The sequence below is a fragment of the Microcebus murinus genome, chromosome 9, assembly GCF_040939455.1.
Source record: "Microcebus murinus isolate Inina chromosome 9, M.murinus_Inina_mat1.0, whole genome shotgun sequence".
Taxonomy (NCBI): Eukaryota; Metazoa; Chordata; class Mammalia; order Primates; family Cheirogaleidae; genus Microcebus; species Microcebus murinus.
Genome location: NC_134112.1, coordinates 51,331,535 through 51,359,080, shown reverse-complemented (window position 1 = coordinate 51,359,080; position 27,546 = coordinate 51,331,535). Strand labels below are relative to the sequence as shown.

Here is a 27,546-nt window from a genome sequence, read left to right as displayed (position 1 = left end):
ATCTGTTTAGATGTTTTTAAATATAATTTCTGCAAATACTGTTATACATAAAAAGCTTCTTGATAAATTCTCACTTTCCTCTTTTATTCTACAATAAATAAAGCAATGGAATATGGATAGCTGAATTATAAAAAATTTAAAATTTTGATTCAGAATAAGCTTTAAATATTTTGAAGTAGGTGGTTTTTCTTGACAAGGTCCTCCATAGTTTATTTGATTTTCAATCAAAATGCCATAAGACTAGCATATTTGTATGATTTCTCTTCACAAAGTCCAAGCAAAAACAAAGTTTTAAAAGAAAGAAAAGAAAATTTTGGTCAAGATTTTTAAGAATTTAGAAAAGTGTATGCTTTAAATTTGGGGTGGATGAAATAGAATTTCAGAATTGATTATTTTTTTTCTTAACCTAGATGATAAATGTCTAATTTGGACTGTCCATGTGGCATACAGTTCCCAAATTAAACTCTTTCAAAGACTGCTGTTTTTAGCAAAAGAGGGGGAAGTGAGAATTAGACAACACCCAGGCTCTTTCTATACAACTGCAGCCAAGTTGTCTAAAAACCGAATTCGGCCAATTCACTGTAGTTCATTGTTTGAGCTATAGCAGGACCCCAGGAACTTTTAACCACCACATTGAGGGAACCTGACCAGTATTTAACGTACTCTGGGGCCTAGCACAGAGTACAGAAGAGACTGGGGCCCTTCTCATTGCTCTGCTATTCCCTTTTCCAAAGCACACACTACCTGCTTTGGACCAGCTCCCTAATACCCAAAATACAGCACCCAGGGAAGAGCCTGCCATTCATCTCAAGAGCTACGCAGTGATCTAGAGGTGGAAAGGGAGCTCGGTTGGTCTGATTCGTTCTTCATAGCCATGCGTTTACCTCTGGGTTTCTAAAACAGCTACTTCCCCTTTCTCCCTCCCCCAGGTGGCGAACCTGCTGCGGCTCTTCCAGATCCCTCAGATCAGCTACGCGTCCACCAGCGCCAAACTCAGCGACAAGTCGCGCTACGACTACTTTGCCAGGACCGTGCCCCCCGACTTCTACCAGGCCAAAGCCATGGCCGAGATCCTGCGCTTCTTCAACTGGACCTACGTGTCCACCGTGGCCTCCGAGGGCGACTACGGGGAGACGGGCATCGAGGCCTTCGAGCAGGAAGCCCGCCTGCGCAACATCTGCATCGCCACGGCCGAGAAGGTGGGCCGCTCCAACATCCGCAAGTCCTACGACAGCGTGATCCGGGAGCTGCTGCAGAAGCCCAACGCGCGCGTCGTGGTCCTCTTCATGCGCAGCGACGACTCGCGCGAGCTCATCGCCGCCGCCAGCCGCGCCAACGCGTCCTTCACCTGGGTGGCCAGCGACGGCTGGGGCGCGCAGGAGAGCATCGTCAAGGGCAGCGAGCACGTGGCGTACGGCGCCATCACCCTGGAGCTGGCCTCGCAGCCCGTCCGCCCCTTCGACCGCTACTTCCAGAGCCTCAACCCCTACAACAACCACCGCAACCCCTGGTTCCGGGACTTCTGGGAGCAAAAGTTCCAGTGCAGCCTCCAGAACAAACGGAACCACAGGCGCGTTTGCGAGAAGCACCTAGCCATCGACAGCAGCAACTACGAGCAAGAATCCAAGATCATGTTCGTGGTGAACGCGGTGTACGCCATGGCCCACGCCCTGCACAAAATGCAGCGCACCCTCTGCCCCAACACCACCAAGCTTTGTGATGCTATGAAGATCCTGGATGGGAAGAAGTTGTACAAGGATTACTTGCTAAAAATCAACTTCACAGGTAAGCAGAGAGGCTTTAATCATCTTCTATGGTGCAGACAGGTGAAATCAAACAGGGAACAAACACCTCTGCCCCCAAACCCATGGCTGGGATAAAACTGTTAAAAATATTCCAGAATGCAAAGTAATGGCTTGTTGTTGATGTTCTCACTCATTTTTGAATGCATATCTTGGCTGGTGCACAACGTGACAATGAAAGGCACCCTAGGCTGGGCTGACAGCCCACTTGCTCCCTCGATGAGGGCCATGCTACATTTGCTGTCTTTCTTGTTAGCTGCAGGATATGACACATGTGATGTGGGCATTTAATCTTCTTTAGCAGAATCGGCAACTCTCTAAGGAACATGAACTTCCAAGCCGTTTTTTGAGGGTGATTTGAGCAAAAGAATCTCATAACTTTCACAGTGGGGGAGAGAAAAAAAAAGTCACTGTTTTCCCAGAGCCTAATTAGGGACAAAAACAGAAAAGATACCCAGACCAGGGTAATTTCTAGGCATTCAAGTTTATTTCGTCTGCTGTGTAGAAACCTTTCTATATGGGTATTAAAAGTTGGGCATTTTCTCAAATTATGTTATGAAATGAAACTCTTTTTCTGTGAGCTTGAGTATAAGGGGACTGAAGACTGATGGAAATCATTCTGATATAGTAGTGAACATGCAAAGGTGCATTCAAAAGTAGTTTTTGCTGCCTCTTCATTTAGTTCTAAGTATGGCCTATATATCTCTAAATATAGTGTTGTATTTAATATATTACTAAAATAAAAAGCACAAAATATTTAGGCCTACATTCTCTACTAAGGTACATGTGATATCTGCTCATTAAAGTACTGATTCTGCATACTACAGCTTACTCCCAAATCATAAAATGCTAAGTAATATTCTTGGGCACAAAAGATTCTGATGCCAAAAACATTACAATGATAAAATGCTTTCATTTGCCTAAATTGCTAATAATCTCCCATGCCACTAGGGCATTATTCTAATCTGTTTCAACTGATTTATTATCAAAGACCTGAAAGTTTATATGCTCAAATCATATTATCATTGGTGTAAATGGAAGTTCTCACACCACCCTTATAGGTAGTCACTCAGAAGTCAAGTGGTCTGTGAAATCACAGGTAGTATTGAGAGAAAACCCCATGACCATTGGCTTGTATTCCAGAATTATCATCCCTAGTGCAGCCTTGAAAACAAGCATGAAAATTACCAGCCTTCATCTTTGCATATCTTATTTTCTTTGTTCTCCCCAAAGGGGGCCAAAGTAGTAGAAATCAATTATGTCAGGATTCCTTCCTCTTTATCTAATGGATACCACTGTTTACCATTGAATAACTGTTAAAAGTGACAAAGATTAAACTTGGCTTGTTCCCTGTATTCCCATAGGTGTATTTCATATAGAAATAATAAAAAATAAAAATAAAGAAATAATAAAAAAATAAAAAGGTAGTAAATTAGCATTTATCTACAGGATCCGCTCCTAGTGACATCTCCAGAAAATAAGAATGGGCCCTAGAGTCAGTAAAGAAGAATACTGTTAGTCTAAAAATGAATAAACTCTCAGGCATCATAAATAGCATCTACAATGCACTTAATTCTTAAAGATGAATAAGCTACTTCAGCACGTACTCCCCCTTCAGACTACCCTTGAGGGTATTATTTATCTTTATTCACCACATATATTAATTAACTTTGTTGTACTAGTTCATTCCTTACCCCTTAGTATGCAAATATACAAATATATTCACTCAACAACAGCTGAAAGAAAGAGAACTCTTAAAATTCAGACAACCCTTGCAAGGTGTTTTATGTAACCTTCATTCTAGTGACTTGCTTGGGTCTGAAAAGGCAAAGAAAAGTGAAGAAATAAGGCTATTATTTGGATAAATAAAACAAAAGTATCTTCTTTTTGTCTGTCTTGTTCAATTACTAGCTTCAAGCCTACCATTCAGTTTGGCTGTGCAGACCTGACCACAGAGTGCTATTTTAGCATTCTCAGTTTGTCAGACATTACTAGTCATTCTCCATCTCTGAAGAGAGTAGGAGGGTGAAAAACAAATTTAAACTACATAAAAGAGAGGGAATTTAGACCAGCCACAAGGTAAATATTCTTAGCAGTGAGAATTGGACAAGAAAACACATTACTATGGAAGGATATCAAAATGCTAAATTAGCTAAATAGTACATTAGAGAAATAAACCAAAGAAAAGACTGTAAGAATCTAGCACTTTGCTAGGAGGAGTGTGTGTGTGTGTGTGTGTGTGTGTGTGTGTGTGTAATAGAATGCAGGTTATAGAATGCAGTATAGTAACCTGTATATGACTAAATATATGCATATTTTAAACTTGGAAAAAGATAAAAGATTATAAGTATGTATGCCATGTTACTGCCTTAAGATTGAGACATACTATGGGATATTTTCTTTTTCGTTGTTAGCTATTGAAAAGCAGGCTTGTTTTACATTTTTTCCTGAAATAGTATCTCTGCTGTTCTAAACTGAATATTTAGGCAATGGACTATGCACAATAGTAAACACTTAGCAGGCACTAAACAATCTGCTCAATTGGGTCGAAAAAGTCCTCTTCCAGCCATTTGCTTGTATGTGATGCTCTTACTCCTGACAAGGGATAGTTGTAGCCAATTCCCTAATAGCTCTAGTCCATGCAGAATAAAAGAGCTGGGCCTCCTGAGAATTTTTAAATAGACTAAAATACTCCCTGGTGTTTCAGTGCATTCAATTCTACCACTGGCCAACATGGGTCTTGTTTGAAACTAATCCAATTTGAACATTTCTTTTGCAAAATGATTCTTCAGAATTCTTAAAGATTCATCTAAAGAGTAAGCTCTCCTTGCCAGGGTCTAACCACTGCCCACCTCCCTAGACTCATCTCCTGACATACAGCTCATATTCACCCTTCCTTCCATTAAGACTTCTTGCAGTTCCCAAAATATGCCATGCCTTTATTTTTGCCTTTGTATTCTCCATATGTGATAGTTCCTCCACCTAGAACACTCTCACTCCACCACAGATGCCCCCATTTCCCTTTAACCCACTTTAACCCATTTCCCTTTAACCCACTCTACATTTTTCTTACCCCACGATTTCTTCACCCTCTGTCATATCACGTCATTTATTACTTTCTTGTTTATCCTTTGTTCTTTGATCCTCACACTAGAATACAAGCTCCATAGCAACAGAAATCAGTATCAATTTTGTTCACTTATGTATCCCAAGCATAATAAGTGTTCAGTAAATATGTGTCTATTATTAATAGCACTTAACACCTAAATTCATGTTTTCTTTTCTATCTCCATTACTAGATTGTGAACCCTTTCAAGACATAGAATATATATTTCATCTCCCATCTCACATTCTCAAAATGGTTTCTGGCTTAGAGGAGGCATTATGTCAATGTTAACTAAAGGAATGAGGAATGAGAAAAACAATCAATCAATAGATTTATAATATGATTCTTTTTGAGAAAATTTAATGTATTTGTTGTATTCATTAACAAATGAATTTCAAGAAAGAAAACCACATGACTTCTAGAATGGCTTGATTTTACCTAAGCTCTTTCCTTTAGTTATATCATTTCATCTGGGATAAAACCATATATCATTAGAGCTGGAAGAGACCCACCACTCTGTTTTATAGATGAACCCCCAAAATTGAAAGTGATTTGCCCAAGGCCATTCAGCTGGTTAGTAGCAGGGGTGAAGACTGAAATCCATGTCATGAGATCCAGTGCTGCTTTTGTATATACACAAGAACTTGGGAAGTTGAGGTCTTTGATCCCAAACACCTAACACAGTTTCTGGCCCACACTAGATATTAATGAAATGCTGTTGAAGGAATCAAAGACAATCTATCAATAGGTTTATATGTTTTCTTTTGTGTTCCTTTTTAAGATATTATTAATGTTCCTGGTCTTCTTTTTCAATTAGTTGAAGCAAAGGTGGTTCATCAAATATCCAAACTTTGGAATCTGAGCCTAGGATTTCAAACCTTAGGATATTCTTTTTTTAAAGTTTCGAAGCATTTTTTAATTAGTCATTAAACTTTTTTCCTGTGAAAAAGTCTTCTTGTCCAGACTTCTAAAGTAACTATTTAAATGAGAACTATGTTTGGTGTCATGTGATTTTATTCAAAATTACTTTGGATAAAATTCCATGAGGTCATCATGTAAAATGAAAGCTTAAACCATGTAAGAGAGTTAAGAAAGAGGAAATAGAGAGGCCTGTGAAACATTTAAAGAAACGCAGTATCACTGTGATTATGTTCACAGTACAGTACAATCTTTCTCACTTTTTATTCTGAGACCAGTTCCAGAAAGTAGAATAGAATGAAATCATAGAGTACAAAAGGCCTTCCTCAAAGATGAGCTTGCCCCTCTGCCTCACTTGACAGAGGTGAGAATGCAGGCTGTCAGCATTACCATCTTCACTTACTGAAGCACACAAAAGTGAGCTCAGCTGTCAGGTAACCAGTGTACACCCAATTTGAAGGAAAAAAGAAAGAGTTCCGGCTTACAGAGCACACTGCCATAGGTGCCCCGAGACACATCCAGTGTCAGGCATTATCTCAGGAATAACATTCCTCTGTGCAATTCTCAGGAGTGGGCTAAAATGTTCCAGGATGCAGGGAGAGAGAACTTGACACAAAAGGAAATTTATCCAAGATCACATAATGAATAGGTGACAGCAAACCATCAACGTCCTGATTCAGTCATTCATTCTGCAGACATGATTAGTCATTATGCTGGGATCTGGAGACCCAACCCTAAGCCAGACAGATGCAGACCCTGCTTCATGGAGCTTACACCAGCATTTAGTGACCAAAACAACTCCAAATTATAGAAGCAGGCTACAATGTTTGAGCCTCGCTCTACGTTTTTTGTTGTTGTTGTTGTTGTTGTTCTGTTTTAGTTTCCATTTTGTTTTGGATTGGAAAATTAGTCTGTCCTTTATGCCCAGAAAAAAATTAAACTCACCAAACAAGGCTTACTCCCAGGGCTTGATGTATAAGTGAAGAGAATAACTCACTCTTACGCTGTACTGGTAGTCATAATAGGATGGAATAGGATACACAGCTAAGACATGTTTTTGTTTTTGCTTGCTTTTTTTTTTTTTTTTTCCTGGTACCACTAAAGATAGACTACTACCAGCTCCAGAGCCTGGTGGTGACAGTCCAGCCTTGTTCTTATGTTTACAATTCTCCACACTGGAAAGGGGGGCAGAGGCAGAAAACGTGTAGTCCAGCCCGGCTACCTCACTCACCTCTGCGTCTGACTCATCCAATAGGAGCAAGGATCACTCCTGGTTGGGGCTATAATCACAGAGCGTAGGCCAGGCAGGGCAGATTTTCTGGGACACTGCACTCCAAGGAATAACATTTTGGCTGGCCCCAACCCAGCAAGGCTCTCCTCTTGAAAAGTGCAAGGCCATCCAAGGCACAGCGAGGAAGCCAAAATGGTAATGGCCACCTCTTTAGATGAATGGGCTTTGAAGTCCCTGAAAGAGCAAACTGCTCTTGATCTTGCTTCCTCCCCTGGAACATTTGTAGTTCCCACAAAAGCACAGAAACTTGTTCCAGCTCTGCTGATCAAAAGCATTTCCAAAACGTAAAAGATAAATATCCTGTACTTCTTTCTTCCCTTTTCTCTCTGGTCAGCTTCCTGGGGTCACTAGAATAAGATCTAAGCCCCCAAAGGGCACCGCTAATGTGGTCACTTATTTGTTTATGCACTGTGCATCTGTGCTTTGGTGTCTTAGAAGCTTGAGAAATGATTCCCATTTTAAGGTCATGCAGTAGAAAACAAGAGCCTCTAGGAAACTTAATTATCTACTTTGGCCTCTGCTTGCTGCTGCTGCTTGTTATTATTACTACTACCATTATAGTTACTATCGTTAATAATACTATTATGTCATAAACCTTAATTTACCTTGATTCATTTGGAGAGCCATCTTGTCTATGAAGCAGAAGAAAGTAATCATCCCCAATGAAGTATGAAAGAAATGGATTCTATCACCTCGCTAATTGGAAAAAAAGCACAATAAATACACTATTTATTTCCTCTATGTTTCTAGACTTTTTGGACACTCTCATGCATTTAGAAGAACATCACTTGCAAAAGTGTCTGGAGATTGGAGAAAATATTTTGAACATTTTTTTAAATGTAACTAAAATACTATTTAAAAATCAGTTTACCATATCTATCTGACATTTCAGATACTTTCAGATACCCTGTATTGTCCCACACCAAACTGGTCTTATAAAGGTTTCTAATCTCTGGAAACATTGTCACAGTTGAATTGAGAACATGATTTTCCCACATCCCTATACCTTTATGCTACTCCTCATCCTCAACAGGACACTGAAAAGCCAACATACAGAAATGCAGTATTTCAGAGAGTACAGAAAAAAATTCCTTACCAGGATAGCAATCACATACTGAAGTAGAGGAATTTTTCTCTAAAGAATTTTAAGATTAGATTGTCATTTTATGGAGCAGAAGAGTATGGAAAGTCCTTTTCAAAGCTGGGGCTAGTTAAGCTTTCCTAGGAAACTAGCAAAATTCTCAGAATGCCTGAACAGTGAGCACACCTGCTAAAGATTAAGGATGCTAAGGTTATGCCCTGAGGAGCAGACATGGAGAAGGAGGGCTAAAGTACTTGAATGCTGGTCATCATTCTCACCTCCCTCTTACTATAAACGTTTAGCAGGTGTCCACAGTGCTCTTTAGTCACCTTGTGTGATATCAGCAGGAAAGTTTACATAGTCATTCTTCATGTTTCTTCTCCAAACCCCTAGCATTGTATCTGGCGCAACATAGGCACTCCATTTGTGTCTGGTTTATTCCAAAACTGTGGTAATCAAAAAATTCATTCCACTGTCTAAAGTAAATTAGAATTTGTTAAGGTAGCAGAGTCCCCAGAAGTTACAGTAATAACATCCAGAATATTCAAAAATTTTATTTTTTAAAAAGAAAAAAACAATTTTGCTAGCACAAAGTCAACCATATCTTAAATTTGCAAACTAACATTTCAACTATAAAATTATGTCCATACACACACTAAGCTGCTGGGCCAAGTATAATTGGATGTTCTGAGATTGGCCATTAATATTAACCTACTATGAGTCCATTCATTCGTCCTAGCAGATAAGAAGTAACAAAACTTTTTCAAATGTAGTAAAAAAAAAGTTAAAATTAAAGCAGAGCAGGTGAGATGGTGGGGATAACTGTGCCACTGGCTCCAGCCCTTCCCTCCTGGGCTTCCACCTGCTGCTCCACACTCAGCTTGTGCTCAGGTGACCCTGGAAAGGGTCTGTGCTTCCCACCCCAATCAGCCAATTTGGAAAAGATCATTATTTCAGTTTCAGTTGTAGAATAGGTTCATCACATAGAGAACCCAAGTGCAAGAAAACAATTTGAGAGTCATTGGTCTAGATTATTTAGATTCCTTTTTGAGACAAGATTGTATACTCAAGCCCTACAGTTAGCCAGTTGGCCAGGTACCAGTCCCATGTTTTAGCAAACTTCTTAAAAATTTGTTCTTCATGATAAAGCAAAGATGAAGTTGAGAGTTGATTGTTATAAAGCTAGTGCTGCTAGAGAGGTTTTTTTCTTTAATAAGATGGTAAGGGTTTTTTAGACATTGATGACATATGCACATAGTGAAGACAACATATCATGATATAATTATGTATCTTTTCAGAGAATCTTCAGTATTCTGTGTTAATTAGTGTCAGGTTCTACAAAGGATAAGAAAAAAGAATAAAAAAGTTCTTTCTGCTCTCAAGAAGCTTAGCAACTAAAGCAATAAGAGGATGTAACTTTTATACTATACAGCAGTTTATCATTGGCGTCTTAGGAGAGGTATAAGTTGCATAGTATATACATACAAAAGAGAGATTACAGTGAGTAGAGAGGGTCAGGAAAGACTTCCTAAAAGATGTAACTTTTAGAAATATGACTAAAATTTCATTAAAAGTGAGGAGGGAGAAAAAGATTTTCTGGGTCGAGAGATAATTCAAAACAGACATATTTATAATTTTTCAAACGTTTCATTTTGTTTAAGCTGCAAAAAAAATGAGAATGCTATTGGAAATTAAAATTAAATTGAAACAGTGAAGTATTGATCTAATTTTATAGGTTAAATCTCAAATGTACATTTTCAGTCTCCTTGTATAAAAATATATAAATTTCCCAAATCACATTGTGATTGTTAATCTATCATCTTCACCCTGAACTTAAGCTAAAACCAATAAAGTTCTAATCTGAAAGGAGAAAAAGAAAACTGGAAAATTAGCATTTCTTGATTGCTACTGTCCTGAAAATAGCCAGTTTATATATTTTACTTATTAATTCTCACAAAAACCTAGTCAGGTAGGTAGATATTATTTCCCTCTTTTATATAGATTTAAGTGAAGATCAAAGGAGTTAAATTACTTTCTTCAGTTTGCAAAGCTAAGTGGCCTCCACAACCAACCCAGGTGTATCTATTTCCTAATCAGACATTTTCCACTCCTGCTTCCTAAGGAAAAAAAAATATATGTACTTGGAAAAAGGATGCAGTCTCATTGTCATTGACTCAGCTTATTATGTGCAGTTTAAGTAATAATCAACTATTGCCCCTGAATCTTCATTATCTGAAAAGATATTTATTAACTCTTTCATTAATTGCTATAATGGTATCTTCAATAAAGAATGACTCAGAGACAAAGCCTTCAGTTACATACTTCACTCCTTCCTCTGAGAGCATTGAATTGCACTAGATCAATATCTGCAATATCATACTGTTATTTCCGAGAATCAATAGTAAATAGCCAAACAACAACAACAAAAAAATTGTAATCAGGCTGCAGGTCACCATGTCTAAAATGCTGTTTAAGACTGCATTTTTCTTCCCTATCACTCTCTTCCCTCACTCCAATTACAAACCTCCATACTTAATTAAAAGTAAATTGATAAAGTAAGGGAGAAAAATGCTGGGTTGAAACTTTCAGACTTCTATCAAAGACCACAATAGTTCTGTAGGTTGGTTTATTTGGTATATTTGAAAGCTTTTCTTGTTGTTTTATGTTGTTCAGGGTTAGTGGTAGTTGTTTGTTTTATAACACACATCACAAACTAAGTTTTATTTCTAAAAAAAATTAAAATGCCATTAATACTCTCATAAATTATAACTTCTTAAGGATTTTCTAACACAAAGTTTGGTTTATAAACTATTCAGTCACCAATAATCATGTTAGCACTACCTAAGCTAATTGGCATACTTAAAAAAAAAAAAGACACCTTTTTGTTCCTAAAATGCTTATAGTATAATAAAATATTAAACTTTGATTATCTCAATTTTGCTAAAAGTAGAAAACAAAGAGAATTATCATTTCTCAATCATCAAAAAGCCTTTGGATAATGCATATATTTATATCTTTTTCATTTCTATTCACTGACTGCATGTCACCTTCAGCAGTACTTTAAACAGCAAAACTGTAAGTGAAATATTTCTAAATGTAAAGCCATCTTCCAGAGATAGATTCCTTCTCTACCTTTGCCTACCTAAATTCTCTCTAAAAACTTACCTTGTGGTTAATCTCTCCTCAATTTAACTCCTCCCCTTTCAGTGGGGAAATTGATTAAATTCCGTTTCTGCCTTTTTGCCTTGCAAGGGTCTTTTAAGGCTGAATTAATCCGGTGGCTAAACTGTAAAAAAGGAAAAGGAAAGTATATTTTCTTTTCCTTGGGAACATTATATCATGATTTAAAATATTATAGCACTATTTAGGATTTTGATAGATATTTTATAAGTAAAGTAAGGTTAATTAATTTGGCAACAGAACTGGGAAAACAAAAGGCCCAGCCTTCTACTTCTTTTTGCTGCCATCTACAGTTTAAATTTAGTTATCCAAGCTACTTGGCTAGAGATTAAATTAATTAATATGATTTCCTGAGTGGGAAGGCTCATCCTTTTTTCTGCATCCCAAGCCACAGTGTGATAAGAAATTTGTTTATTGTTGTCCCTTATGTTTGATGGACCATCACAAGAGCTCACTCAGTCAGAAAGCTAAAACAAAAATATTGCCAAATATTCAGAATCCTAAAACCCTAGGAATAGTTGTGAAGATGTGTCTTCACTTAGCACTTTATCACTTTTAAGTCACTCTTAAAGACACTGTCATTTGATCCTTACACAACCCTGTGAATTTGGTCAGGTACATGTTATTATTTACCATTTTATGGATGAGCACATAGAGGATGAGAGAGGTGAAGTCTCTCAACCAAGGTCAAAGAGAAAGAACCTCTCCTGGAGTAGAATCCACATCTTTTACCATTATCCAGTGACCTGTCTTCCAAGGTAACAGGCAGTATAATGAATCCTATTCTAAGCAGAGAAATGTGACTAGAGGCAAAATTAACCTGGGTATGGTTGTTGTAGGAGAGTCTTGAGAGAATATTGGTACTAATAAGAGTAAGAGAACCAGCAAAGTTCATATTGATTCTGGCTCTACCACTGCATGGCTCTGGGGATTGGGGCAAATCACACTGCCAGTCCTGGATTCATCTGTTAATATTTTAGAAACACAACAGAATGCCAAGTAAAACTATCAGATAGGATATTTTTGTCCTTGGATTTCATATGACTAAGAGGTTTCTGGAAAATTGGAATTACTGGTTATATTTAAAGAAGATGGTAATATTTGTTTCACTCATACCAAGACTTCCTAAAGGAAATGAGATTAGGGATGGACTTTAAAGAACCAAATAAATTTTATGTAGTCATTCAACATTTATTGTAGGCCTTCTCCACATCAATCCCGGCTCTAGACCCTAGGAATTAAGTAGTGAAACCTAACAAAGGCCCCACCCTCCCATAGCTTATTTTCCACAAATAAAGTAGCAAATATATAACATGTCACATTCTGATTTATGCTATGAAGAAAAGTAAAAGGCCAAGTGGACTGAGGAGTCCCAGATAAGGGTGTATGTGTGCGCATGTCTGGCAGAGGTGAGGCATGCTACTGTTTTACATAAAGTGACAGAAGAAACTCACTGACAATTTGACCTAAGAGCAGAAACCTGAAGGAATGAGGGAGCAAGTCATGTGTCAGTACAGGAGAGACCAAGGAAATAGGTAAGCGCCTGCTCGGTATGTTCCAGGGGAAGCAGAGAGCCCAGTGTGGCTGGGTCGGAGTTAGCGGGAAGAGATGGAGGAAGTGAGGTGAGAGAGCTGGTGGGGCCCAGATCTTGCAGAAGGCTGTAAAGATTTTGGCTTTTATGCTGGGTGAGATTGGAAGCCATTGGGAGGCTCTGAGAAGTGATAAGAACAGTATCGAAGGTTTAATACAGGGCACATTTTGAAATTGTGGTTACACATCAGAAAAAATTAATAAAGAAACCTGAAGAGACCTCTTAATGTTGACATCCTAATACATACTGTTCATAAATACTGAGGATTCCTCTGCCATTTTAATTGCCAGAGAATAAGCTGTTTGTTAGAATCCCCCAGGTATGTGATGAACTAGATGCAAGCAATTCTCTCTATTGTACATTCTGTGCCAATTAAGCACAGGCACATTTTCTTCTCCTATTACATTATAATTTTTATAATCAAGATCCAAGACTAGACTCAAGCACAGTATTTTTGAAAATAACAAATATGTTTCTATAGACTTCCTACCATACAATTGTTGATCATGTCTAAAGAAAAAAGTCACTGAGCACTGACTAATGTTCGCTTAGTCCTTAGTGTCTTAGTGATCATAGGATATTCTTCTCTGTGTGAGTCTGTCTTCCTCACAGCAGAATGTCCCTGACCTACTTGTGTGACTTCAAATGATCCTCAGGTTGCTGTGGCCTCTTGCACATCCTTTGCGTAATAGGGATAGCAAGGTGCCCTAATTCAATCCCCATAATAATTTATTATTAATGAATGGACCATCATAAAATGTTATGGGCTTCATCAATGAACATGTTATGCCATTTCTGCAATAATTATTGAACCATCTCTCTACATCAGACACTGGAAAGGAGACAAAGAAACAAGTTGCTCCTGGGAAAGGCAAGTGCATATCTGGCAACATAAAGGCGGGAAGTATCACTGGCTATTGCACACAGCATCTCATTTGATTTTTATACCATTCCAAACAAACTATGCTTCTTAAACACAGGGGAAGGGATTGCAAGTTCCACCTGAGGGCTGAGAAGCAGCTCAAGGAAGATCTCATGAGTGGAACTGGAAGGATAAAACACTTTAAAATTAGGTGAAAAACTAGCACCATTGCCTTTCCACCTGAGGATGGGATCTCCTCCTTTTTGCTCTGTGATGGTTTTCTCAGTCTCATCCTTTGTCAAAGGTCTAGAAACTTCTGCTCAACATCACTAAAGAAAGAATATATTAAAACCCAGTATACATTTGTGATCATCGTTAGCATTTGGGAACCTAACAAGGAAAAACTTTGCTTTTAAGAAGAACATGGGTATAATCTGAAACGGAAAGGTGGCATTCTGCTAGATATTCATGAATTGTTACTTCTTTTATTCTGAAGAAATGCAATGTTTATATATTTCATGTCATCAAGAGTTTCATACTTTGGTTCCACTTCACTGAACACAACGAGGTAACCTTACTTTTTTCCTCCAAATTGGAAACCACTTCACATAATGGATTGACTGAAAACATTCCTGCAATAAGTTTGGAATGTCTTCTTTCCTGAAGCTAATCTTTGCTTAATAACTGTGTCATAGAAGGTAACTTTAATTCAAGGTAACTTTATATCACAGCCAAGTATTGTGATGTAAAGAAAATACACTGCACAGAGAATCAGGAGATATGAGGTCTGCCCCAAATTGTAACATTTACTAGCTCTGTGGCCTTGAGAAAGTCACTGAATTTCTTTGGGCCTCAGTTATGTCATCCATCAGATGAAAGAATATTTCTTGAAAACACCCTTGTTTTTTCTTGAAAAAAATTTTAATTAAAACACTCATTTGTGATAGACACATCCACACACGCACACTGCATACAAATTTACTCATTGGAATAAATTCCCATATTTTTTCACAAAATCACCATGGATTGTTTTTCCCACTTCATCAAAATTTCATCTAGTCAATACTGTTTCTTTACCTGTGGGAGCATCTTTAATCGACACAGACCAGAGTGTCATTTTTCCTGTTTGTTTGGAGCTCATAATAAAATTGCCCAGAACATCTATTTTCATGTGAATTTCACCATACGGGAAATATCAGGTGAAAAGTAGGGAAGACAGAACAGCAACTGACAGCAAGCCATTTGAGCAATAAATTTTTGTTTACAGCACATGAGGTGCTATCCAATTGCCTCATAAGCTATCATTAAAGTAAAAGTTCAAGGTAAGGGACAACAATAAATGTTGGTTGAAGGGTTGAAAAAGAACATTTAGCTTTATGTCTTTTGAAATTTTTTTCAGATTGCTAATATATAAAGAATCAACTTTTGAACTTTAAGCCATTTTTAGCCTAGTCCTAAAAGAAGCAATGAAAGCAACTAAATCACTCTGTGAACCATTTTTGTTTCTCCGTCCTGGGTGAATGATGGTCCCTTTCTGCAATGTCTCCACTCACCAGGAAGTGTCATTTCTGGGGTCCATTTGATGTAGATGAATAGAGATTTAGCAGCTTGGATGATACTCTTTTACCTGACTGGTGCAACCATGACAAATAGCCCCCAAAGCTTGAATTATGCTCTTAATGAGACCTCGTATCCATCTGACCCCATACACTGAGAGGCTTCCCAAGAGCTCCTCATTGAGTGAATCCTTTGGGAAAAATTGAAGGGAAACTTAGAGATTACTTAGTCAAAGTTTTCAAGTTTTTTCAAAGTAACATAAGTACTTCTTAAATAATATTATATTAAGAATTACAATATTTAAAGCAAATAAAAGTGGAGTCGCTACAATTGAATTCAGGAGGTGTTAGGAACCCTGACATCAATCCATATAATCCTCTTCCCTTCCCCTTCACAGTCCATTATACTCAATTGCTGGAAGAGAAAGCCAGAGGGATAGATATTTCTATCCATATAATAGGAAGTTCATATAGTAGGTATATAATTATCTATTATATAATATATAATTTATATATGATAGATGTTATATACTATAAGTTACTCTACTTGCAGACTTTAAACTTAGTAATTTTTATTCGGTTTAGCCAAACTATGATCTAGAACAAAAATTCTACCCCCTCTACCCCAACCAAATGAGAGTATGAGCAATTGTACATAGTCATTGTGTTCACAAACACCGCAGTTTGTTAGTTTGAAGTGTTTTATGAAAATTATTTCCCCCATTTTGAAAGGTAAAAGTAGTGAGAATGTTAAAACTGCTACTAAGAAAATATGTATTACTGTAAGAGAAAAGAGACATGAGATAATTTTTCAGTGTTAAGAAAATTGACTAATTTTGCAGTATACAAATAAGATTAAGTATTGGAGGGTTCATTTGATTTCCAGTGGTGAAGATCGCCTCATATAACGTGGGGCAGGCCTGTGCAATTGTGTCGATGTGCTTGGACATCAAGAGACAAGGAAAGGCAATTGAGAAGAGAGGAACTTTGGGGTACATTCCTAGAGAATCAGTATTTACCTCTGATGCCTGTTAACCATGTGTTAATTCAAAGAGGTTAGGGTTAAATTTAAGAACTTAAAATCTACCTTCAGTAAAAATGATGGTTTAATGGTTTCCAAGCCAGGAGAATCTAAACAGAATCAAAGTGAGCTTTGAAGTTGTGAAGGAGAACATAGCTGCCGAGAAATTCCTTCTAGCGTATGCAGGGAATAGCATGGGTAATTCCAGCTCAGCAGATTTTAGATGTAGAAAAACTGGGGAAAAATATAATATGCTCATTTTACTACTTCATATGTTTAGTGGAAATTATGGGATGGTAGACACAAACTCCTCTCACTTTGGACTTGGTAGCAAAGGAATTTATGAACTGCTTTTTGAAGCCCAGTTCCTTCAAATGGAGAGAACTAGTTTGCTCTGTATAATAAGCAACTAAACTCAGTAAGACCACAAGTTCCTTATTGTGAATAAATTGGTCTATTTGGAGGGTAAAATACTTAAATTTTTATTTTCTTTTGCAGATATAATGTGCTTGAGAAAATGATGTCTAATTATAGCACCCCTCATTATTATCAGAACTCCTGCAGTTATTTCAGATTTCCGAGATTGTTTTTCTTCCCTTCCCCCAATTTAAAAGTACAACATAAAAATAAATTGTATTGTGCTTCAAGTAATAAAGTCTATACTCATCTGCTAAATGTGCAAAATTCTCCCTATAAAGCTAATTAACTAGATAAAAGGTCCATATCAGGCTTTAAGCAGTTTCTGTCTCTAAAGGCCTAATTCAGTAATTAATTATGTTTCTGAGAGTCTCTGAAAACACTCTTCCAGCTTCATGGGTCTTTAGAAATGAAGCATCTTGGGCACCATCCAAAATATCTTAATCTCTCAATCTGCTTAAAGTCAAGTTCCTACAAAGAAGCAGAGTTAAATGTCTTTAAAATGAGTCCTATATATTCTTATCACTTAATCAGTTATTTACCGTAGGGTTCAGATAATACCAGTTGAATTTTTAATCAACCTTATTTTTGGAGCGTTGTTAACAGCGGAGTGACCATTTGGGGTCAGTTTTAACATATAGGATTGGTTGAAATCGAAGATAATCATGAAGCATGTGTTAAGCACTGTAGGAAGTTTTACAGTGGAATGTATATGCTACACAGATGTGTTGTTGTTTGACAGGCCACACCTTGGTTCCTATTACTGTTCCAGATGTTAGGTAGGGTGTATATGGACATGTCATGTTGGCCAGGATTCTTAGACAGCATCACCTTCCACAGAGTCATGTTAACTTTATTCCTCTATTAAGGAAAATACCTTGACAATTCAAGACCTCCCTAGAGAGGTGACATTTTACTAGCTAGAACTCTAATCAAGCCTGAATTGTTGAGGACAAGAGCCTAAAGGAATGCACATGGAGAAAGGTCTAGAGGAATTGGCACCCAAAAGGAAAGACAAAGGCTAAGAAAATCTTCCTCACTCAATCATCTGTCCTAGCCCTGTACCTGGGGTTCACCTTCCCCGCCCCCAATTTTCCAATCTAGATAGCTTTTTAAAAATCCTCAGGGGAAAATAGACTATAAATCATCTAAGCATGATCAAAAGATGTGCACAGATGACACTGATTCTTAATAATCCAATGCTGGAAGTTAGCACCCCAAATTAAATGGCTTTGTCACTGCCCAGTTTGAATGCACTCTCCCCCTCCATATGCAATCTCCAGTGATAGATCTGAAAAGCCTTCAAGTTACTCTTAAAAGACAACAGTAATATAAACTTCAAAAAAAGACTCGGAGAGGATGTGGTAGACAATATCAGAAGATATACAGCCTCTTGAAGATAGAAAGCTACCTGCCAAGGACTACTTGAAATGAAGTTTTCTTCCCTGTCCCCAGGGATTTCCTAGCGTCACCCCAACAAAGCTGAAGAGGGTCGAAATTTTTAATTACACAGTTTTCTTTAATTACAGGCTCCCTTGCTATGTTTACCAAACAGCTAGTAGCCCTGAGGGTGGAGTTAGGCTTTTTAAAGTCATGTTTTAATCTCCTTTGTAATTGCAATTTGATTGCTGGTGTAAATTACCTAGTAGGCTTGCCACCTTCAGCGCCAGCCATTTCCCAGAGTGCATAATTTTGAATTAAAAGGCTGATATCCATCCAAAAGTTTCCCAGAATGTTTCATGGGCTCAGTGAATTATGCATTAAACAGAATTCTTTAAAAAGAAGGTAAGAGGTTCCTTTGATGTCAGCTGGGGTTTTTCATCATATTATGGACTATTAATTTCTAGACTCTTTTAGAGGTGATTTCTTGAAATCTATGTTCAATTTAGGACTTATTACTGATCTTTCTCTAACCTTTATATTTTATTTTAACAGCACAATATGTCACCCTGAATATGGCAGGTTCTGGCAGAAACCTGGTGGTTAATTGGGGGGGGGGAAGGGGCATGGGGGAGGGAATGGAGAAAAGAACAGTTTGCTGAAAATGCACCATCTGCTGGACAGAGTATGTACATATCTATAAGAGCTTGCTTTCCCTTTAAGAAAATACATTAAAACTGTCACAAGACCAAACAGACAACCTATAGAATGGGAGAACATTTTTGCATGCTACACATCCGATAAAGGGCTAATAACTAGAATCTATTTAGAACTCAGGAAAATCAGCAAGAAAGAATCAAACAACCCTATCAAAAAGTGGGCAAAGGACATGAACAGAAACTTTGCAAAAGAAGACAGAATAATCGCCAACAAACATATGAAAAAATGCGCAACATCTCTAATCACCAGGGAAATGCAAATCAAAACCACAATGAGATATCACTTATTTCCAGTGAGAATGGCCTTTATCAAAAAGTCCCAAAACAATAAATGTTGGTGTGGATTCAGAGAGATAAGAACACTCCTACACTGCTGGTGGGACTGCAAACTGGTTCAACCTCTGTGGAAAGCAATATGGAGATACCTTAAAGTGATACAAGTAGATCTACCATTTGATCCAGCAATCCCATTACTGGGCATCAGCCCAAAAGAACAAAAGTCACTTTCTAAAAATGACATCTGCACTCGAATGTTTATAGCAGCACAATTCACAATTGCAAAGATGTGGAAACAACCCAAGTGCCCATCATTACATGAGTGGATTAATAAAATGTGGTATATGTATACCATGAAGTACTATTCAGCTATAAGAAACAATGGTGATATAGCACCTCCTGTATTTTCCTGGATAGAGCTGGAACCCACTCTACTAAGTGAAGTATCCCAAGAATGGAAAAATAAGCACCACATGGACTCACCAGCAAATTGGTTACACTGATCAACACCTAAGTGCACATATAGGAATAACATTTATCAGGCGTCTGGCAGATGGGAGGCGGAGGAGGGGATGGGTATATACAAACATAATGAGTGAGATGTGCACCGTCTGGGGGATGGACACGCTTGAAGCTCTGACTCTGGACTGGGTGGGGGCAAGGCAACATACATAACCTAAACATTTGTACCCCCATAGTATGCTGAAATAAAAAAAAAAATAAAGAAAATACTTTAGAAGCCTCCTGAGGACAAGACCAATTGGGAGCTGGGATATATATGGGATCTCATCCTTGGGATGAGCTCCATATCCAAATGCCAGTGGCCTCCTTTGATGATTTATTAACCCTTCAAGAGGTAATCTTTGGCTGGTCTGTTTGATTTTGAGCTTTGTTCCCTACCAGATGTAACATTATAGATTGTTAAGAAAATAAACACACCCCCTTAGGTAAAAGGAAATATGCAAATACAAAAACATAAATTCTGGCAGAAAGAATTTATATTAGACACAATTTCATATTACTATTCTTTTTTCTGTACACATAAAACACTTTGAAATTTGTCAAGAGCTGTGCTATATATATATATATACACATATATATATATACACACACACATATAACTGAGATTAATATCCAGCATTTATAAAGAACTCCTAAAATCAATAAGGAGAATACAATCAAATAGAACAGGCAAAGAGGATATGAACAGTATTTCACAAGAATAGGTATTTCACAGAATAAAAAATATCCAGTGGCCAGTAAATATGAAAGGATGTCCAATCTCAATAATCAGGGAAATGTATCTTAAATCCAGAGTGATATATCACATCATCAAATTGGCTAAAATTGATAAATCAGAAACTATCAAATGAGTGTATCCACAGGCACTTTTATAAAAATTATTTTTATTTGAAAATGTTATGGGAGTACAAATGTTTTTGGTTACATGTATCAATTTTGTTATGCTTGAGTCAAGGTTATGTTATGCTTGAGTCAGGGTTATAGATGTGCCCATCATCAGCTAGTGTTCATTGTACCCATTCAGTAGGTTTTTGCCCATCCCTCCTCCCACCTCTCCCCTGCTTGATTTCCACTGACTTTTACTTCCCTCTGTGCACATGTGTATATGCCCATTGGTTAGTTCCAACTTAACAGCAAGTACATGTAGTGCTTGTTTTTCCATTATTTTGATACTTCACTTAGGATAATGTTCTCCAGTTCCACCCAAATTGTGATAGAAGGCATTAATTCATCCTTTAATGGCTGAGTAGTATTCCGTGGTATACACATACCACATTTTTTTAATCCACTCATGAACTGATGGGCACTTGGGTTGATTCCACACCTTTGCAATTTTGAATTGTGCTTCAATAAATATTTGAGTGCAGGTGTCTTTTTGATAAAATGACTTATTTTCCTTTTGGTAAATGCCCAGTAGTGGGATGTAATGGATCAAATGGTATATCTATTTTTAGTTCTTTGAGGAATATCCATACTGTTTTCCATAGAGATTGTACTAATTTGCAGTTCCGCCAACAACGTATAACCATTCCTTTTCCTCTGCATCCATGCTGTTGTTTTTGGACTTTTTAATAAAAGCCATTCTAACTGAAGAGCTGTGCTTTTTCTACACCCTTATAGATTAGGTGAACATACACTTTATCATCCAAATAGTGAAAAGATTCCAGATGGAAGCAATAAGAAGAAAGACTTGGTTTTCATCACAGATAATCTCAGCATTGAGATTATTTGATTCTATTATTCACATAAGAACGGTCAGATAAAATTACATGAATACCTAGAAAGTATTAGGCCCTTTCAGCTGGAAGTATGCAGTTTCATGGAGAAGGTGAGCTTTGAATTAAGCATTGAAAGAGAGGTGGGATTTGGGGAGTGGGCACTCCAGCCAATGCAAAAGCGTTCAGTAATTAAGAAAAGTATAGTGCTGCCTCACCCATATCACTATTATTGCTTTTCAACAAACATTTCCTGAGACTTCCTAAGCGTCAAGCACTTTTTGATACACTGATTGATAAAACAGACATCAATTCCTACCTTCAAGAATTTATAGCCTGGTAAGTGGTGGGATTTAATAGCCTGTATTAAGATGCCATTTCTGAATTAGAGATAATCTATTTAAACTAACAGGAAATAGATTAAGATCACTGAGGGAAAAGATGAAGAGAGGAAAGAGGAAAAGGCACACAACAGAACCCTTAGTTACTCCAGTATTAAGAAATAAGATGAAGAAATTCTCAGCCAAAGATACTGTGGGGGGAAAAAATAGTTGATATGGTAAGAGTAAAGCAAGAAGAAAAAACAGTTATTCTTTTCTCCAATATGGGATTGTGGACAGAACTTAGAGAAAATGAAGCTTGTCAAGGCATAGATCAGATGCGATGTTAAGCTTCCTCATTATCCAATAATTATCACAATAATTTTAAAACTATAAATAGCTTTCTCCAAGGAACCCTGAACACATTATGTCCCTTATAATACATCTCCCTAGGATTGTCATTAAATTATAAAATGATAACATTATTGAAATTTAAGCAAAAACACCATTACCCTCTATGCTATATTCAGTCTTAGATTTCCTGTGGGGAAATACTCTTCTCCCTTTTCACTTTCAGTGAGGTGAATCAAAGGAGAGCTACAATTCCGATCTTATTTATGAGTATAAAATTAACTCAAAATATAGCTCAGTCAATCTTACCAATTCCCTCTTGTACAGTGTACTATGTTGTGCGGTCCATCATTGTTTTAAATGAATGCTATTCAGTGAGCTGTTTGGGGGCTGATTGTGGTCACTTTTTATGTTAATTATTACAGAAAATTTAAGGTACAACTTAGGCTGGAGGTCAGTGTACAGAACAGGAAATGTTTTATGTATTTTCTGAGCCTTGTCAGAGTTCAGCTGTCATCTTGTTAGGCTTTGGAATTCTTTTGTCCATTCAAAAAATACTAAGTGCCTACTACTTGTTAGGCCCTATACCTACACATTAAGGCTAAACAGGTATTAGCCTCTACCTACAAGGAAGTTTGAATCTGTTGGAGAATACGCATGCATAAAGAGCTGATTACAACACAGCATGGCAGATCCAACCCACATTGGACACAGTGGGCCATTCACTTCCTGATTCATTCTTCTTTAGGTGGCCATGGCTGATATTCCCTTTCACACCACTGTATTCTTTTACAGACTTGACAAGTCCACTCTTTGTCTTTCTACCTCCTCATTATCGGCCCTTCTCTCTCAGTCTCCTTGGCAGGTCTCTCCTCCTCACCCTGTGCCCAAACTCTAAATATTGGAACATCCCAAGTCTCCGTCTTGTACATCCTCTCTGTGTCCTTATCTCATACAGTCCCAAACATTGAACACAAATCTCTCATCTCCATCGCTGACCTTTCTGTTGGCATCTATATATGTATATTTAATGATTTCTTTGACATCTCCTCTTGGATATCTAAAAAATATTTCAAGGTTAACGTATCTAATTTGAAGTTCTTTAGTTGTGTCCATCTTCTCCTCTTCTCCCATCCTTCCTCCCTCAAGCCAAAATAAAAATAGCTCAACTGTTCCACGTGTTGTTCTCACCTCAGTTAATGGCACCATCTATCTAAATATACATCTATAATCATCTCTGATTCCTCTCTATTCCTCACTGATGAGCACCATTCCAGAAAATATATCCTAAATATGACTACTTCTTACCATCTGTATATCTCTTCAAGCCATCCATCCTCATCTCTTACTTTGATTTTTTAAATACCAAATTAATGGTTTTTCTGGTCTCCGTTCTTATGATCCTTGAGTTCATTCTTTACATAGTAACCAGGGCAAGCTGTTAAAAATGCAAATTTAATCATCATACCCTCTGAACATTTTTCATTGGTATAAGAATAATATCTAAATACATTACCAGAATCCCTAAGACCCTGTGTGACCTGGTCCCCTGCCTTCTACTCCAACTTTATGTCTTGCAGAAATTTTCCCTCATTCTCTTATTAAATTTTTTGATTATTTTTTAATTTTATTTTAGGATATTACAGGGGTACAAACACTTTGGTTACATAAATTGCCTTTGTACCACCTGACAAGCACGTCCATCCTCCACATAGCATGCACCGCATCCATCTGGTGTAGATTTACCCATCCCCTCCACCCTCCTTCCACCTGCGCAATATCCAATGAATGTTATTCCCATATGTGCACATTAGTGTTGATCAATTAGTACCAATATAATGGTGAGTACATGTGGTGTTTGTTTTTCCATTCTTGTGAGACTTAGAAGAATGAGCTCCAGCTCCATCCATGATAATACAATAAGTAGTTCATTTTTTTTATGGGTGAGTAGAACGCCATGGTATACATATACCACATTTTATTAATGCACTCATGTATTGGTGGATGCTTTCCACCAATTTTCCACATCTTTGCAATTGTGAACTGTACTACTATAAACATTCTAGTGCAGATTTTTTACAGAATGTCTTTTTTTCCTTTAGGTAGTTACCCAGTGGTGGGGTTGCTGGATCAAATGGTAGTTCTACTTCTAGTTCTTTGAGGAATCTCCATACTATTTTCCATAGAGGTTGTACCAGCTTGCAGTTCAACCAGCAGTGTAGGAGTATATCTATTTCTCCACATCCATGCCAACATTTGTTGTTTTGGGACTTTTTGATAAAAGCTCTTCTCACTGGAGTTAGGTGATATCTCATTGTGGTTTTGATTTGCATTTCTCAGATGATTAGAGATGTTGAGCATTTTTTCAAATATTTACTGGCCATTAGTCTCTTTTGAAAAGTTTCTGTTCATGTCCTTTGCCCGCTTTTTAATGGGTTTGTTTGATTTTTTCTTGCTAAGTTTCCTGAGTTCTATATAGATTATAGTTCCGAGCCCTTTATTGGATGTATAGTATGCAAATGTCTTCCCCCATTCTGTAGGCTATTTGTCTCCAGTGATAGTATCTTTGGCCGCACAGAAGCTTTTAAAGTAGATCAGGTCCCATTTACTTATTTTCGTTGATGCTGTGATTGCTTTGGGGAGTCTTCATAAATTCTTTGCCTAGGCTGATGTCTGTAAGAGTTTTTCCAACATTTTCTTCTTGAATGCTTATAGTTTCATGGCTTAGGTCCCCCCCCCCATTCTCTATGCACCAACTACACTGCTTCCTTTTGTCCACCAAACACACCATGCATGTTCCAACCTTAGGAACTTTGTATTTGCTGTTCCTTCCATCTAAAATATTCATCCTCCAGAGCTTCAAATGGCCAGCTCTTTCTTATCTTTAAGTTCAGCTCAAATATTACTTCCCTGAAGAAGACTTTTTGATGACTCTATCAAAAGAATCCTCCCAACCACCACCACTCATCTCTCTCTATACTATTAATATTACCTGTTTTAGTTTCTGTCATAACACTATCACAACTTGAACTTATTTATTTGTTTGTTTGCTTGTTTGTTTGTAGCTCACTAGGCTAATCTTCATGAAGGGGAGGATCATGAGTGTGTTGTTCACTCTTTTAGCTCTAACATCTACTCAGTGCTAGATAAATAAGTGAATGAATTGACAATTTACAATCAAGTACTGTGGGATACAAAGGAGTGCCACTTATCCTAATTTAGGATGGTCACAAAAAAATAATACAAGTCTTGAGATGTAAACAAGAATTGATTACATGAACAGTGACCCAGGTGAAGGAAATTACAAGTGGAACAGAATTACAATGGAACAGAAGCAAAACGATAGGCAACTTTCAGAAAATGAATAATTGTTCAATACTCCTGGAGCACAAAGCTTGAGAAGGTATTTTGGGGACAGGGGTGTTGTGTATAAGTGTTGGGAAGAAGGCAGGATTAGGAGGGAGTACTTCAGCCTTTGTTACAGAGGTAAAAGGATCATATTTTTAAGAACTTCAAGTCTCCTGTTGAGGAGTTTGAACTACTTTTCATGAAGACAAAAGCTTATTGAAGAGTTTTGATCAAGAGAGTGACATAGAAAATGTAGTTTTAAGAAAATTATTCTAGCTGCAGCATGGAGAATGGATTTGGAGTGGGGGTAGAGTCTCAACTGAACATGGGAAATCAGTTACCTGCTGAAAAATCTCCTTTTCTGGAAGTACTAAATGTAGTCTTTCTAAGCTGCCTTAGTAAGTGGCATAATAATGGAACCCACTTCATAGGGTTGCTATTAAAAGTAAAGTAATTGATATATGTAAATTAAGGAAAAGAGAGAGAACTTAGGGCCTTCTAGTTTCTCCACTTACCCCTTCACCCTAATTAAACTCATGTAGTTCTTTTCAATTGTTCACAATTAAAACTAACAAACATGCTCTCAAAAATAACTCAAAAATATGGTCTCAAAAGTTATTATTAATAAATGAAATTCTCAAAGCAATAACACTAAATCTATCCAGAAGCCATTTATATCACAAAAGCAACTGGTATGCAGTCTAGAGCCAAAAAGGGAATTTGGATCTACTGAAGTAGATCCTGCAATACACACACGCACACCCTAAGCCTGCCTCCTTACACGTTATTTTATGTTGCAGACCAGGGCATTCCTTCTAGTCTGGATCACTGCTTTTGACGGAGACAGCAGAAAAATGAATTCCTTCTCATAGGTCACATTTATGGAATACCTCAAATCATGCTGTGTTCATCTCTTTCCCCTGAAAGACCAGCCCTGCTTGTCACTCCTTGCTCATTCATCAAGCAATTCCCCAAGCAATTATTGATATGTCTTTTATTGTGCTGTACATTAATGATGAGTAAAACTTGGTCTCTACCTACAACTAAATCAGCACTGTGATTTAATGACTGTGGTAGACGAACTCACTTAGCACCCATGGAAGCACCATGAACAAATATGTAAATTAGACTGGAGGATCTAAGAATCACAGTAGGATAAAAATAGAGTTCTATATCATAGTGAAAAACACAAGTGCTGGAGTCATACAGACCTGGTTTTCGTTTTTGGACTTTCACTTACTAGTCACATGATTTAACTGTTTTTATGCTCATTTCCTTCATCTGTAAAATGTCAGTAAGGACCCACTTTATCGGTTTAAGTTCAATCAGATGATGTAAGCAAAGCACAAGGGCTGATTGCAATAATCATAAATATAGTTTATGATTTCTTCCTTCTGTGATTATAAGAAGGAACTGTTGAGAGAGTACCCAGTGGACTAGAACAAAGATATTATTCAGTAAAGAAGGTGCATATGTCAAATTCCTCAGTAGATGCCTGCAGCCTTAATCACTTCCTAGAAGCACCCAAAATTCAAGAAAGCAAGTACAACAATTAGCAATGAAAGAGGAACTTCTTATCCAACAATGCCACATGATGTGGGTCAACTTCCTGGGCATGCAGATGTACAATGTTGACTGTGAGCTTCTCTTCTGGGCACTAAATTCTTACCTTACTGATCAGACCTCTGATCAGAACTGAGCAAAGAAGGCTTGTGTCCCCCAGTCCTCACACAGTGATCCCCAACCTTCGTCTCAGACATCTTTATTGTAAGACATATCCTCTTGTAAAATGTATCCCCATGGAGCCTGCTCAAGAAGCTCCAACTACTCCACTTGAAAGAGTACTTCCCTTTACACTGTAATTATCCCAGCCAGAGATGCTTCATGCCATTTGCTGAATTCATAGGAAGAAAATAAAAAAGAAAGAAATAGCTATCATTGTTTGTATGTCTCTATGCGTATGTGGGAAGCAGTAAATCTACAGAAAAAAATTAGTTTTTCACCTTTCCCATTTACTCTGCAACACGGTTTTTGCAAATTCCTTCTTTCTCAAATCACACATTATCAAGGGAAGCTTTGACAAAAGGACT

The 27,546-nt window shown here is 37.5% G+C and overlaps 1 protein-coding gene across 1 annotated transcript in view; it reads left to right on the top strand.

Moving 5' to 3' along the window:
• GRM3 (glutamate metabotropic receptor 3) overlaps nucleotides 1-27,546 on the top strand; it is a 219,878-nt gene that overhangs the window by 148,366 nt on the left and 43,966 nt on the right. The window contains exon 3 of the mRNA XM_012779525.3: nucleotides 930-1,785. Within this exon, the coding sequence (XP_012634979.1) occupies nucleotides 930-1,785 (856 nt within the window). The remainder of the gene's footprint in view (nucleotides 1-929; nucleotides 1,786-27,546) is intronic.